Consider the following 15,774-nt stretch of genomic DNA (forward strand, 5'->3'; position numbering starts at 1 on the left):
ATAATAAAGGGCAGTAACATCTGTGATGGACAAAGCAGTGATACCTTTATTAGAACAATCAAAATGCAAAAAATATGTGTTGCAAGCTTTCGAAGCTCCACCGGGTTCTTCATCATGCAAAGGTGTTAAAAATCTTACAGGATTAAAAAAAAGGACAATATTTTTTACAAGAGACAGCGTTGCGTAGTGGTTTGAGTGTTGGACTATGACCCACTGAGCCATGAAACCCACTGGGTGACCTTGGGGCCTGGGCTCTCAGCCTCAGGGGGTGGCAATGGCAAACCTCCTCTGAACAAATCTTGCCAAGAATGCCCAATGATAGGGTTGCCTTTATATAGGGTTGCCTTTATATAGGTTCACCTTAGAAGTTGGAAATGACTCCAAGGCACACAACAACAAGTCACAGGCCTGCATTTTGTCAAGATGCAGTTATGATTGGAGATGGTATGGAGGGATATCAATGCAGGCAGGCCCCTTCTCCTTCTGGCCATAGAGTCCTGGGAGGCAAATGATGCCAAAGTCCTGGAAATTTAAATGCCATTAGCAACATAAAAAGGTATTTTCATGGAGATTTAGTCTGTCTCCATCCCTTGTGAGGCCACAAACCCCTTTGTTAGGCAGAGAAGATTGAATCACTCAAGAGAAGCCTCATGCTTTTGCATTAGGAAAAGACTAGGTGCAGCTTAGGTAAAATGTTCCAAATGCAATCCCATTCTGAATTTGTTCAAATCTATCCTCTTTGATTTCTCCTCTTGCTCATCTAATTTTGTAGCCAGCGTTTCTGATAGTGTCCTATTTATCTATTTTGATATTGAAAGGTCCTCTTAAGTTTGCCATGATGTCACTGTTTCTAATCTGGCAGCATGAGTGGTTTCAGGGTTGGACTATGACTCTGGAGACCAGGGTTCGCATCCACGCTTGGCCATGGAAACCCACTGAGTCACACTCTCTCAGCCTCAGAGGAGGGCAAGGGCAAACCCCATCTGAAAAATATTGCCAAGAAAGCCCTGGGATATAAGTTTGCTTTAGGGTCGCCGCCACAACAACAATCTGGCAGCGTGTAACAGGAGTGCTGTGAGATCTTTAGTTGCCGATCTTCCATCTTCATTTTCCAATACGGAAATTTTTCAGTCCTCTCTCAGCTTCAGGGGAAGACACAAGCAAAGCCCATGGCAAATCTGGGCAGACCTTGCCAAGAAAACCCTCTAGTCTAACAACCCTAAAGACTGGTCAAATATTATGGAAAAGCTTAGAGGCCAGGAGTGAAGGCATACTGCTTTCCCCTGTTATGTACCCTCAAAAGCTTTTACTCAAAGGTAGACTGCCCTTTGCTATGGATGCTTAAGTATCTGGGATGGAGTGACTGGTAGCCTTTTAAATCCGCTGTTTCAAGCCTAAATGCACACTATATCCGATTACATGCTCAGATAACATTACATTTACTCTTGAATAGCAAATGCAAACCAAAACCTTTATTGGCCTACCGAAATGCACAATATACAATATAAAGGTATTACTGATGGGTTTTTGGTTGCATTTGTCAAATGGCCCTGGATGTTTTCTCTAACAGCAACAATTCAAAGTGCTGATGAGGAGTTTTAAAGCCCTTATTTTGTTCCTCCATGGATTTGTCTCATCTTTAATATCTCAGCCCACAGATTCCCGCAAGCGCTCCTCCCACTAGGTGGCACCACCAACACATCCACATCCTTTGCTGGCCTTTCAATCCCAGGGAAAGAATTGGGGATGGAGGGGTGAACCTTCCCTTCTGCAGGTCTTTGCTTGTCCCAGCCATTTCTCAGAAACCAACATCCTGGAAAGAGTCCTGACGCTTGTGATACCTGAAGCCCTATCAAATTTATTATGCTCCAAAGCTTTCATGCGCATCATATCATTGTCGCCATATACAAATGTGTGACTATCTTTTTGGCGGTTCAGGTCACTCATGTAAGTGAAAAAAGTAAAGTCACATTTGAAGACGATTTGAACATCCAGTCCTCAATGTTGGCTTGGGTTTGGATCCAGGAACCCCTGGGTACCAAAATCTGTAGATGCTCAAGTCCCATTATATACAATGGCGCCCTTTATATAAAATGACAGAATCAAGGTTTGCTTTTTGGACTATTTTTTGGATTTATTTTCAAACCGTGGTTGGTTGAATCTATGGATCCAGAATCAGTAGATCTGGAAGGCCGAATGCATTTGCTAATGTTAGAACAATTGGACATGAGAGAAGCATTAGAGGAAGGATCCCAATTTCCCCCTCTCTATATAAATTTCCCCTCTAAGTCACAACCTCTCAGCCTCAGAGGAAGGCAATGGCAAACCTCCTCTGAACAAATATGGCCAAGAAAACCCTATGGGTTAGAGTCGCCATAATTTTTTAATGGCAAACGCACTGCAGAAATAATCTTTGGGGGATTTTGGACTCTAGCTCCCAGAATCCCAGACTATTGGCCAACATGGCTGAGGCTTCTGGCAGCTGGAGTCCAAAATCCCTCAAAGAGCACAGTTTTTTTGGGGGGGACTGATTTAAATCGTATGTTTAAAACAGATCATGTATATCAGTGGTCTCCAAACTGTGCTCTTTTAAGGGGTTTTGGACTTCAGCTCCCAGAAGCCTCAGCCATGTCAGCCAATAGTTTGGGATTCTGGGAGCTGGAGTCCAAAATCCCTTAAAGAGCAGAGTTTGGGGGACCATTGCAATAGAGACAGAGGCTGGATGGCCATCTCTCGGGGATGTTTTGATTGCGGAGGAGGAGGGCAGGCAAATATTTGTCCTACAAGGCTCTTCTGTTGTTTGATTTTCTCCAGAGGAGAGGGCACGGTGGAGGATGAGTGAACACTTGCAATGCTCCTCCGCTGCTCGGCTTTCTCTTGAGGAAAGGGCCAGGCAGACGAGGATGGAATTAATATCAATTATTATTAATGAATAATTAATTAATATTTAATTAAAACCTATCTGCAGCCCAAAGAAGTTAACCTAGGGCCCAAACAGACAGGCCAAAATAAAGCTGCTTCAGGTCACTTTGGAGGTATGCTGTTTAAATGATGCATGCATCTTAAGAGGCCAGAAGCTGTGCCAAAGCTGTGCTACAGTCCTTAGGACTGGAGCGTGGCATTAGCACGGCTTTCGGACTCTTAGGACGCGTGCATCATTTAAACAGCATACCTCCAAAGTGACCCAAAGCAGCTTTATTTTTGCCTGTCTGTTCAGGCCCCTATTTTAATGTTGGCCCCTTCCTACTGCTAAGTTGTGCAGATCTGACCTAGAGATGCCTAGAGAGAACATAGGAGTCAAATCCGTGAATAATCAAAGCGTTCCAACACTTTCCACCTATGGTCCGATGGCAAACCCGCACAGCCCTAGTCAACGTCGCGAGGGATGATGCTGGGAGCGGCAAGTCGACAAGAGCAAGAGGGAAGCATCGTTGCCAACCCCGCCGTAGTGCCACCGACCCACAGTGGCAGCTGGACCTCTGGACCCCGGAGTCACAGAAGGCCAGCCTCTCTCCTGCTGCTAGGCGTAGCTGTCAGACCTGGGCCTCCCTCACTCTCCTTATCTAGTTCTCATTAGAAATGTTTAAACCGAGCTTAGCCTTGTTTCCCCTCATCTGCTGCCCTGCAAGCCTGCCTGCCCCCCAGCTCCCTTCTTCCTCCTTCCGCCTCCCCGGCTTGGCTGGGTTTGGCAAAGCGGGTGGACAGACACTGGGTGCCTCTCTGCCGCCTTCCTTCTTCCTCCTCCTGGCTTCACCTTTGCAAGGTCTCCTCCGCCCATCTGTCTCTGGGGGATCAAGGCAGATTAACATCCAATCTGCCTGTCTACTTTTCTGCTTTAAAACCTGCTGACAGGTTTGAAGATTAAATTTTCTGACCCCAACACACACATACACATACACACACACACACACGCCTCGTATTTCCATCTTCGTTCCAGAAACACATCCTGCCAGCAACAAGCTTGGACCTTTTTTGCCCTCCTTGATTTGGGTGGGCTAAGCATCTCTTTCTTCTTCCGGACCATGGATTCAAGCAGCCATGGCTTGCAAATGTTTTACCAAATAAATGCATTCCAAAAAGCAAAGCCTGGTTTGGCCATTTTATCCACAGGGCAACATTTTGCTTTCCGTTGTATTTAGTGGGACCTGAACATACACAGAATTGGGTAGAAGTGAAAGATATAGCCGTGTTAGTCTGCAGAATCAGTATGTAGAGAGATCTTGTAGCACCTTTGAGACGAATGGGGTGAAAGCATTCAAAGATATGGCCATGTTAAAGTCTGCAGAATCAGTATGTAAAGAGATCTTGCAGCATCTTTGAGGCAAACTGAAATAAAGAAGTTGGCAGCATGAGCTTTCATATCTATTTTGATATCCATAAGGACCTGGACCAAACCCCAGCAGATACCAAGGGCCCACTGCACTTCTTCTTTCACATACACACCAAAAATACACAGACACAATCTATGGGCAAAGTTTCTCTTTGACAAGGTGGTCAGGTTTTCCAAACGTCATAAAGGACAGTAAAAATTCTTAGCGCATGGTGCAGACCATTGAAGCGGCGACTGACAAGAAGTCGTCCTCCCAAAAGGCAAAACAAAACAATATATATTGATTTTAGAGAATTGCGTTTCTCAGTAAAAGTATCATGCTGCCTGCCCAGAAGTTACTTTATGATGCACTTTATGAAAAGGCCCGTTGTGTTTGTTTTGTGGCGGGCAGCAACAATTCAGAATGTGTTTCAATTATATTGTTGTTGTTTCCAACTTATGGGAACCGTAAGGCAAGCCTGTCACAGGGTTTTCTTGGCATAATTTGGTGACAGTTGGAGAGTCTGCTTTCTTATTTCCCCCCGAATTAGCTAAGTGTGCCTCCCCAAATTTCTTGGAGTGCTACTGGCCATTGGACCAGGCAGGCTAACATTTCGGCATTCGCTCTGGTAGAGGAGACTTAAAATCTCTCACAGGACTACAAATCCCAGGATTCCATACATTGCTCCATCCATGGCAGTTAATGCAGTTTCCAGCTGGATTAATTCTGCAGTGTGGATGCAGCCTTGGAGGTCTCTTAATCATAGGGTCATCAAAAATCAAAGCCAATTTGACGGCGATTAATCAAAAGAACTAATTGCATTAACATCTGGACTGGTTTCTGGACTGGAATTTTCTTGGATTTGCCATTTCTGCAGGTGCAACAGACCAAAAGTTTATGGGGTCCACCTTTTTACTAGAAGCCTCAAGTCCTCTAATGAGAGCAATTTAATCCATTATCTACTCGTGAGTCATATACGCCTTGTATACAGAAATAGAAATCAACATCAGAGATACTAGGGATTAAGGACTCAAACATAAATCTCCAATGGCCACTAGTTCGGCACAGATAACTAGTCACTGGTAACCCATTAATATCCCCGTTTGAAAAACCAAGAACCCATGAGGCTAGATGAACATAAGGGCCGTCAGGGCAGAGGTTTCATTTTAAACTTCCAAATTTACTCAATGTTGCTTTAAAAAGTTTGGGAACCCAAAAGATCCGTCTATCTATTTTGGTTGTCCCAGAAATCTCCCAGTGGAATCCTGGCTTGACAACCTGGATATACTAAACAGTGATTATTAATTACTTATAAAAACAATTTAAAAGTAAAATAATAAGTTAAGAAATACACAAAGTATGCATCTGTTTCCCCCCCCCTTAGGTTTCTTAACTTATTATTTTGATATGTCAAAATTGATTATTTTGATATGTCCGTCTGGGAGGTATGAAGAGCAGTATGTGTGTGAGCCGGTCGTCATGATGGATCATGCAATAGTTAAGGAGTGTAGGTTTGCCTTGTTGTTTTGTTAAAACAAATTCCATGCGCCCAAATTTGCATGAAGAGGATTTATAGTAGGCAACATTATCAGATCTTTTCTGCTTGTTGCATGTGTTCACGCTGCTCCTGGCTTATGTTACCCTAAAGCAAATCTATTGTGGGGTTTTAATGGCATGATCGGTTCAGAGGTTTGCCATTGCCTTCCTCTAAGGCTGAGAGAGTGTGACTTGCTCAGAGTCACTCAGTGGCAGAGCTGGGAATCAAACCCTGATCTCCAGAGTCTAAGGGAGGAGGGTTAGACTGAGTCAACAGGGTGCCAATAACTGCTGAGTTAACAGGGTGCCAATGACTTTCATACTTTGTATTCATTTTACAACTATTATTATTACTCAAGGCAGGGTACAACATGTAAAATACCATAGTATTCTGTGAGAATTTTGGGCCATGTGCCCGCGTTCTGGAAGAATTTGTTCTTGACGTTTTGCCTGCAACTGTGGCTGGCATCTTCAGAGAGTGGTGGCATGGAAGTGCGTGGGGGCATATATATATACCTGTGGGACCCTCTGACTTCACATTGTTAAAATACATTAGTTGAAGTAAATTGTGGTCGAAGGGGGAAAGCAGGAGGAAACTAGGACATTTGAAAAGCAGCTGATGAATTGAGACAGCAAAGGATTAATGGGGACTGCCCCTTCCAAATCAGCATCCTTGGAAGCATGTAGTCCTTCCTGAAGTCATATACAATACATCCCACCCTTGATTTAGTCTACATTTTGGACCAGCATCCACTAAACCATTCCTGTGCCTGGCAGCATCTTTAATCTGGATGTCTGCTTCCCTTCGGTGGATGGACCCAGTAGTTCTCTTTAATTAAAGGAGGTTACCCAGGGGGACTTGGCTGGCAGCATGACCATGGGCAGCTGTCACCGGGCATTGAAGAACCAATTTGTCATCCTTAGCGGGTTCCCTAATCCCTTCTAATTCAGTTACCAATCTGCGCAGTGGGGGGAGCAGCGGCCTTAAGAGGATTGGGGCATTTGCTAAATTAGATAAGTAAAAATAACAAATGGCGAGTGCGCGTGTGGCGCAGGGGACGGGTCAGTTGCTGAGTCTAGGGCAAGAAGAAGGCGCTCTCTAAAGCTAGGACAGGGCAGCAGAGGCCTTGGAAAAACCCACCTGGGCAGGATCGCAAGTCTTATCCCATGCAACCTCGGGCTTATTTGTGTCCTGAAACATGGTTTGACTTTCAATGGGAAACTTTGGCTGCATCTGCACTGTACAAATCGTGCAGTTTGACACCATTATAACTCCCATAGCTCCATCCTACAAAATCCTGACACTGGTAGTTTTGTGAAGCGTCAACAGTCTTTGGCAGAGAAGACTAAAGACCTTGTAAAACTACAAATCCCAAGGCTCCATAGGATGGAGCTACAGCACTTAAAAGTAGTATCCAACTGCATTATTTCTGCAGTGTAGCTGCACCCTTTCAAGTGTTTGTTGAGAGATTTGATGGTCAGTTTGATGGCTGCTCTCATGGTCTTCTTTCATCCAGTGTCTTCTGCTTCAAAACTCTTTGAATGAGAGAGAAGAATGGGACAAATGATATATGCACTTGTAATCCGCTTTTGATTCCTTGGACCTCTGCATCCAGCATGATTCTTTTATCCCACTGTTGTTCCTTTGGTCAAACAAATTTTGTAGGATCTTCTCGATAATACCGAAAGCCTCCAAAACAAAAGGCAAGCTGGGCTGAGTCTATGCATTACAATCTACAGTTGTCAATTCTGTTTTTGAAATGATTTTACTGCTATCTAAACTGTCTCCAGACTCTGATTCTGGATGAACTATGTGCTAAAAATTGTGCACACGCAAAGGGTTAGAAACATGCTTCATTTAATGGTATGGTTTTCTTGATGTGTCATAGTCCCTTCTCTAATGAATTTTAAATGGCTTTCACTCTATAGAGTAATTAATTTTAAATAACACACATACAAATACACACAGAGTTTTTTGGGGGTATGTTTTTAATCTATACTGATTTTAATAACTTGCAAGTTTTAATTTGCCTTGAGTACTGGCATTGGGGGGAGAGCAGGACAAAAATTAATACGACAACATTATTATAAAGTCACACAGTGAAATACATTTTAAAAACCTTTAAAATTCTTGAATGGTTCTAAAAATCCCACCATTTCCTATTAGCAACATCATCCTGCAAAGTTAGGCCAAACAGAAAGGTCTTACAATTTGCACAGGGGTTGTGTGTATGTGCTAGGCTTGGGCTGTGACAATATTTCAAACCAAGAGCTTTTTTGGCTTATAGGGTGGCATTTTGGTTGGTGGCTCAAAGGGTAAATATTGCAATCGAAGGGATGGTACTATGTGCGTCAGTGCATGTGATAGTCCTGATGGCAGATCTAGACTTGGTAGATCAGGACTATCTCAAACCTATCTCAAGATTGCAGGATCAAAGACCTAAGAGGAAGATCCTTTGTGATGTCAAAGGAAGCAGAGCCTAGTGATGTTACAAGGGGCAGCTCCTACTGATATTATTAAATGTGATACATTAAGCATCACCCGCAATTATGCAGTGTATGCCATTCAAACAATCTAGCCTAACACACACCCCTACCTTGCAAGACAGTGCTCTCACTCTGAGATTACTTATGGTGACCTTATGAATGAGAAACCTCCAAACTCAGGTCTTGCAAATTCACCTGATATGCAGCCTTCCCTCTTTTCCTATTGCATTCCACTTTACTATTGCATTCATGAGTCCTGTTGCCTCATGAGACATTTAAAGTCCAACAGCCTTAGATTAGGACTCCCTTTTGTACGGTGAACTCATTTATTACTCTTGTTCCAAGACTGGACCCAACAGCCTCTATAAATAGGATTTCCCACTCCAGACCGGAACAACCCCAGCTTCCCATCGTTCACTCACATCATAGTCCTAATTTTGCAAAATCTATTTTTAATGCACGCCCGAATTGCACAACAGCAATAAACACACAGAGAGAAAGAGACCGTTCCTTTCCACCTATTATTATTTTTTTAATATTTTAATATTTTTCTCTTTTTTTAAAACCACCGACAATTTTTTGTAACTGTACAGGAAATTGCTTCACATACTAAAACGATAATAAATAGAGAGAGCCATCAGAAGAAGAAGGGAAAAATAATAGCTTGCAAGGAAATGCTTCTCATCTACAGCAAAGAGACAGTAGTTTCTTTCCCACAACCCCAAATTTTTGTAACACCTAAGAAAATTAGACTAATAGGAAAGCTCTAACAACATTTACAAAATAGACCTCTTTTAAAAATGTTAAAAGCTCAGTTCATTATTATATGCAGACAGGAGGAGACATAATCATCATCTTACAAAATACTTATCAAATCCTCGCTTGAAATGGAAACATAACTAGAAAAGGTGAGACCTTACCCCGAATTATATGCCTCACTGCAATAAATCCAGTCTGTTGTCTTTGTTGTTTTGAACGTTATATAAAGCAAACATCAGCGTTGTTCAAAATGCACACGCTTCGACAAAACTGGTTAAGAATAAAAATATAGATCATTTTCTACTTCAGGTTTTGGCAGAATCCAAAACCTGAATGAAATACTAGGGCAAATAATGTCCCAACCTGGATGGTTTTACTATATGAAGGTGATAGGAGACAGCGAGAGAGAGGCATTGAGCTGGGAAAGGGTTGACAACTGACCTGGAAGACCCCAGGATGGGATGTTCCTCTGCCTTTAACAACCACTTGGTCTCATACCCTCCAACTGTCCCAATTTAGTAGCTACAATCCTGATTCATCCTCTGCCATCCCACTTTTCCAGCTGCTTTTCAAATATCCCAGATTCTCTTCATTCCTCCCATTTTCCCCATCTGCTTACTCCAACTGCTGCAACCTTGAATAGAGTTTGCGCTCAGTAGGAAGGAGCGAGCAAAGTCTTGCTCTTCCCAGTCGGCTCAGGCAAAAGCAACCTGCAGCAGATTGTGTCTTCTACCTTATCAAGAATGTTGGTCATCTTGACCACGTTTTGATATTGCTTGGCCAGATGCGCCCCAGTTTTCATCTGCTAAAGGTATGAACCCCCCTTTAACAACCGCTTGGTCTGCACTATAGCAATGAAGCTTTTCACAGTGTAGAAACAGATCTCCTTTTCTTTCGGTCACTGCTATATCTGCATTGACAGATTTGCGGACCATCCTAGGTTGGGAAGAGCAATTCATCCACTGTGAAATGTAGGTTTCCATTCTTTTCAAAAGTGCAATTTCTCCCCCAACTTTGTTTCAACTTTCTCTGATCTTCGATTATAATCTCTACTCTATAATGATATATAGAGCTCTCTAGGTATAATCAGGCCTGGTGTCCAGGATACATAAAGGATCTATCACTGTCTATGGATATCCTCTCCCATATTGTTGGAGCCACCTTTTATTATTCCCTGTTTACAGAGCATGGAGTAACTAGTTACAAGCAGCAAGTTACTTGCAATTTGTTCCTTTTTTCCCAATAATGAGAGTACATCTATGTCACATTATGCATTAAATTCAATTAGGGATATTTTCACTCTTTTTAGGGTGGGATTATAATTCTTTAGCTACTTTTATAGTTACAAGGGCATGGTCTTGCTAAATGGCGGAGGAGGAATATCTCATGGCTCAAGTGCTGGCTTGTATGCTTTGTTATTATTGTGCACCTTCAAGTCATTGCCAGCTTACATCAACCCTAACAAAGTTCAGATTTTCAAAAGTGACTAACTGTAGCGATATCTCTTGCATTTTTAAAAACCTGGAAATAGCTGCTATTAGAAATTGTAATGGCAGCTAACTACAACATTAAGTTTTACCTCTGAGTAGATATGCATAGAGTTGTGTTGCATTTTAAACATTTCTTTAAAAAATAATCTCTACCTGAGTTGCTTTGTCAATTGGAATCTCCTTTATTTCTGCGCAGACAAGCATTGCTCTGCATTGCATTTTAACTTGCCATTTAAAATATCAGTTTTATTTCTGAGTAGATGAGCACAGTCAGCATCAATTGCCTCTTCTTGAGTTGTTTTGTCACTTTAAAGTACCCTTTACTTCTGAGTAGACAAAATCTGTCTCTGGTTGCTTTTCCACTTTAAATCATATTCATTTATTTCAACACTTTTATCCTGTCCTTAAAAGCAATTGTTTACTTCTGAGTAGCCATGCATAGTCTTGCATTTTAAACTGCCATTTTAAAGATCTTGACATCTGAGTAACTCCACCTTTTTAGATTTTAGTCATGCCACACTAATCTTATCTCATTTCGTGGATGTATTATATCTTGATTTTGGTAAGGCTTTTTAATAAGGTCCCCCATGATATCATTGTAAACAAGCTAGTAAAATGTGGGTTAGACAATCTCGGATGATGGAATAGGGAGAATACTTATCAAATTTGCAGGTGACACCAAATTAGGAGGCTTAGCTAATACCCCAGAAGACAGGATCAAAATTCAAAATGACCTGAATAGGTTAGAAAGCTGGGACAAAACTAACAAAATGAATTTCAACAGGGAGAAATGTAAGGTACTACCCTTAGGGTGAAAAGGGGAGATGCACACATATAGGACGGGTGACACCTGGCTTAACAACAGTACATGGAAAAGGATCTAGGAGTCCTAGTAGACCACAAGTCGAACTTGAGTCAATACTGTGATGCGGCAGCTAAAAAGGCCAACACGATTCTAGGCGGCGTCAATAGGAGTATAGTGCCTAGATCAACGGAAGTAATAGCTCTATTCTGTTTTGGTTAGACCTCACCTGGAATATTGTGTCCAGTTCTGGGCACCACAATTCCAAAAGGATGTTGAGAAACTGGAACAAGTCCAAAGGAGGGGCACCAAAATGCTGAAGGGTCTGGAAACCATGAAGCCTTATGAGGAGACACTTAAGGAGCTGGGTATGTTTAGCCTGGGAAAGAGAAGGTTAGGGGGATGCCATAATAGCCATGTTTAAACATTTGAAGGGATATCTTATTGAGGATGGAGCAAGCTTGTTTTCTACTGTTCCAGACACTAGGACCTGGAGCAATGGATTCAAGCTACAGCAAAAGAAAGTCCACCTAAATATTAGGACGAACTAGTGGGAATATTATTGCCTCTTCTGGTCTAAAAAGCCACACATTTCATTTATTTTTAAAGTTATTTTTAAACGGCATTTTAGTACAATTTTAGAGGTATATGGACCTGAATTTTAAAAAGTTTTGCCCTATGAGAAGAGACGCAGCAGACCACTGGCAACGTTCAACCATACAGAATGTTAGATATCCTGGACTTGTAAGGAAGCTTTTTCACTAACCTGGTACAATCCCCAGCATCTCTGGCCATGACTGGTTTTTGGGATCTGTACACAAGTGAGAAAACTAAAGTTTTGGCAAGGACAGTCCCAATTATTCCTCCATCATCTCATTCTTTTCAGCTGGTTTTAAACTGTCCCATTTTCTCTCGCCTCCTCCCACTTTTCCTCTCTGTCCTCAGCTAACTTCAGTTGCTGCAGACAGGAGTTCAAAGTACAAAGGTAGTCTGTGCAAAACGGACTCAGTAGAAAGGGGTGGAATATGCAGAAGGTACCAGGTTCAATTCCCAACATCTATAGGTAGGATGGGGAAATTCCCTCTTGTCTGCAACCCTGCCAGAGCAGAAGATATACGCACCATTTCCCAAACTTTGGTCCTCCAGATGTTTTGGACTTCCACTTCCAAAAGCCCCAGTCACCTTGGCTAACAGTCCAGGAATTGAAGGCCAAAGCACCCGGAGAACCAAAGTTTGGGAATCACTGAGATACAGGGCCAGACGGAGCAAACTTTGGAGTCAGTATGACACTCTTTCCTGTGTTCCTACTTAAACCAGGCCTTTAGTCAGAACCCTAAAATCGTAAAGGTCTGATCATTTGACTCGGTATAAGGCAGCTTCCTTTGTTCAAGCTGGGAAAGGGCTCAAGGGAGGAGGATATGTTTGAAGAACATCCCAAGTTTAATCTCTGAGAACTCCAGGTAGGACCTGGAAAACCTCCTGTCTTAACTTAAGAACTGACACCAGTCAGAGGAGACAATACTGAGCTAGTGATCTGCTTACTATCTTCTTGCATCACAGAACGTTTAACGTTTTAATGTCTGCACAAGCAGTTCTCTTGCACCTATTTTGCTTGGGGACGAATAGTCGGATGTTCTGCCCTGTGCTATCAAGATGCCCTTAACAGTGTAGTCTGTCCTTGCCTGATGCTGATGGAGGAGAGACACCTTGGATGCTGACAGCCACTGCCTTAGCCATCCTAGAAGCCAATGAATGGCCCATGGGGCACTCTTTTCTTCTGCCTCCATTGTGACTCCCCTTGCGACCACAAGTCCACATTTGGAGGAGAGGATGAAGATTGTGGAAACGGCTCTGCGATTCTGTAAAACAATTCCTCCTGTTGCTTCTTCTAACCCAGGTTTATATGTTAAGTATGGTTCCAGAGAGAAAGAGAGATTGCAACACGGCTGCTGCGACCCAGCTCTCTTGCAAATTTTTCTCTGCTCCTTGTCCAGCTGTAGAACATGTCTTCTCCAATCTGCCAGATGAAAACACCAGCCTCCATATCCCAGTCCTGCTCGTAATTGCAGCCAGTCATGTCCATCTCAGGCCTCAGCTCTCTCAAAGTCCATGATTTTCAATGCCATCCCCGTTGACAAGAGGGAGCCATGAGTGGTCAGTCACAGAGTCCAGGCAAAGCATCTACGGGAATAACATGTCCAAGGCCTGAGCATATGGCGCTAAGGCTGTATCGCGAGTTCCTAACTTCTGTGTGGATCCATCTTCTCTGGATGAAAACCTCCAGAAACAGCACAGGAAAAACAAAAGCAGTGCCAAAGTCAGTGTACATTGGTCAAGGGAGGACCGAAGAAGGATTTCTCCTCTAGGGAGGCAGAGGGGGAAAATGTCCAGAAAGCCAAGAGAAGAGCGGAAAAAGTGAGGAATCTCATGCCAAGCATGGACAGAGGAGGCTGCCCCAAGCTGCTAAAATGCAAAAGGAAAGAGGAGCTTCTTTAAAAGGAGTGTTGATGCAGACCCCCTTTCACAAGACCTGGAACTTCCAAGAGCTCTGATCTTTGTAATCCAAGCAGTCGCTGGCATTGAAGTTGATCTTCCAGGATCCCGTCGGGTCCTTGTAGTCCAAGCAATCCACCGAGCTGAAGCCCAGCCCGGCTGTACCATAGCCCTGGCTGGAGAGAGAAGCCGGGGACTGGCTCAAGTGACTGCCCATGGTCTGGGTGGCAATAGGGCTCAGGGCAGCTCCAGGCGCAGACAGCTGTGGGTGCATGGGCGACAGGTAGGAGCTGCAGTCAAGGCCGCTGAAGTAGGAGGTAGAGCCAGCATAGGTCTGGGTGTAGCCAGGGGCCTGGGTGTAAGTCATGGGGTAGGCAGTAGAGCGCTGCATGCAAGGGGTGGTGGAGGAGGAGAGGGGGTCTGGGATTGGAGAGATGGAGGCTGGGCTCCAGATGGAGACGGTGGCACTGGCACTTGAGCTAGGCGTCACCGAAGTGCCAGTGGGCGGTGGGCTGTACTGCCCATTGGTGCTGGTCTCTGAGCTGGTCTCCCGGGCGGGAGAGGTCTTCTTCTTTGCCGGACGCGCCTTGGCCTGCCCGCTGCTTTGCTGTTGTTGCTGGCGACATTTGGCGCGGCGGTTCTTGAACCACACCTGCAAGAAGGAAGGACGGATAAAGGCAGGTGAAGACTGTGCATGGAATAATAATATCAGTAGCAATAGCATTTACGTGTCTATACCGCTTCGTAGTAAACTCAGCACTCTCTAAGCAGTTTACAATCTGTAAGCTAATTTCCCCCAACAAGCTGGGTACTCATTTTACCGACCTACGAAAGGAGGAAGGCCAAGTCAAACTTGGAGCCCCCTGGGATTGAACTCACAATGTTGTGGTTGCAGTACTGGCATTAATAATAATAACAACAACAATGATAATGATGATGGGTCAGATTTCCATGTGGAAACATTAAAATGGTACACAGAAGGAAGCTTCTGAGAATTTCAGGGAACAAGCCAGTCAGGGCTCAGCAAGAAGTTCAGACCTGCAAAGCACACTATTTGTAAACCTGTTCCCTTTTGGATCAGCTTTATATCTCAATTTATTTAATAAATTATTCAGTCTTCTATAACTGAACACTTACTGGTTTTAATGTTGCCTGATGACATGTTTTAATAAGACGGCTACAGGCATCATCCATCCCAGCACAGTGGGGTGTGCACATGTGCATTGAACATGGATGCAAACAATGGCATACCCTGCAACTGTCCCACTTTACAAAAAAGAGGCAATCAAAATGGAATTCCTGGCAGATATTGATAAGAGAGATTAATGCAGAATTAATTATGATTATCTAGTAATAACAATGATGAGAAAGGAAGAAACTTCATGGACCAGTTGTGGCTTGAACACTACTACCTGTTGAAAGATGCAACAGGACTACTAGGGATATGCAATAGCACCAGCGACTTTTGCCCACTAGAGGGCACTGTGAACATACACTAAAAAGCATGAAGAAAAACCATAGCATCCTTGAATCAATTAATCTGCCAAACTGAACTGAACTCTCTTGTGAATGAATTATCTCAGCCTCCAGCTGCAGATACATTTTTAGGCTCCTGTTTACAAATATAGGGAGTATATTAAAAACAACAACAACAGAAAGCTTAGTTTTCCATAGTGATCTCTTTTTTAAAATTCATGCAAGCAGCCTTTATCATCCGTACCTGAGTTTGCTCATTCCATGGAGGTGGGCATGGGATGAGCAAGTAGTTTTTCAGGAACAGGTTGGACCCAAATGATCCATAAAGTGTCACCAGATAAGAACTTGGCAGCCCTTCTCATCTCCAGCATTTTACTTGGTAATGATCTATAAAGCCTCACGCAAGCTCTATATGAAGGAC

General features: G+C 43.3%; 1 protein-coding gene across 4 annotated transcripts in view; it reads right to left on the reverse strand.

Annotated features, from left to right (window-relative positions):
• Window positions 1-7,866: 7,866 nt before the first annotated feature.
• The window catches only part of LOC149304540 (homeobox protein otx5-like), a 29,261-nt gene continuing 21,353 nt past the window's right edge, over window positions 7,867-15,774 (reverse strand). For all 4 annotated transcript variants that reach the window (XM_089478433.1, XM_089478432.1, XM_089478436.1 and 1 more), the window contains one exon: window positions 7,867-14,529. In XM_089478433.1, coding sequence (XP_089334559.1) covers window positions 13,906-14,529 — 624 coding nt within the window. In that variant the 3' untranslated portion in view covers window positions 7,867-13,905. The remainder of the gene's footprint in view (window positions 14,530-15,774) is intronic.

This window comes from Sceloporus occidentalis, unplaced genomic scaffold (assembly GCF_023333645.1).
Source record: "Sceloporus occidentalis isolate IW3139 unplaced genomic scaffold, rSceOcc1.0.p SCAF_13, whole genome shotgun sequence".
NCBI classification, from domain to species: Eukaryota; Metazoa; Chordata; class Lepidosauria; order Squamata; family Phrynosomatidae; genus Sceloporus; species Sceloporus occidentalis.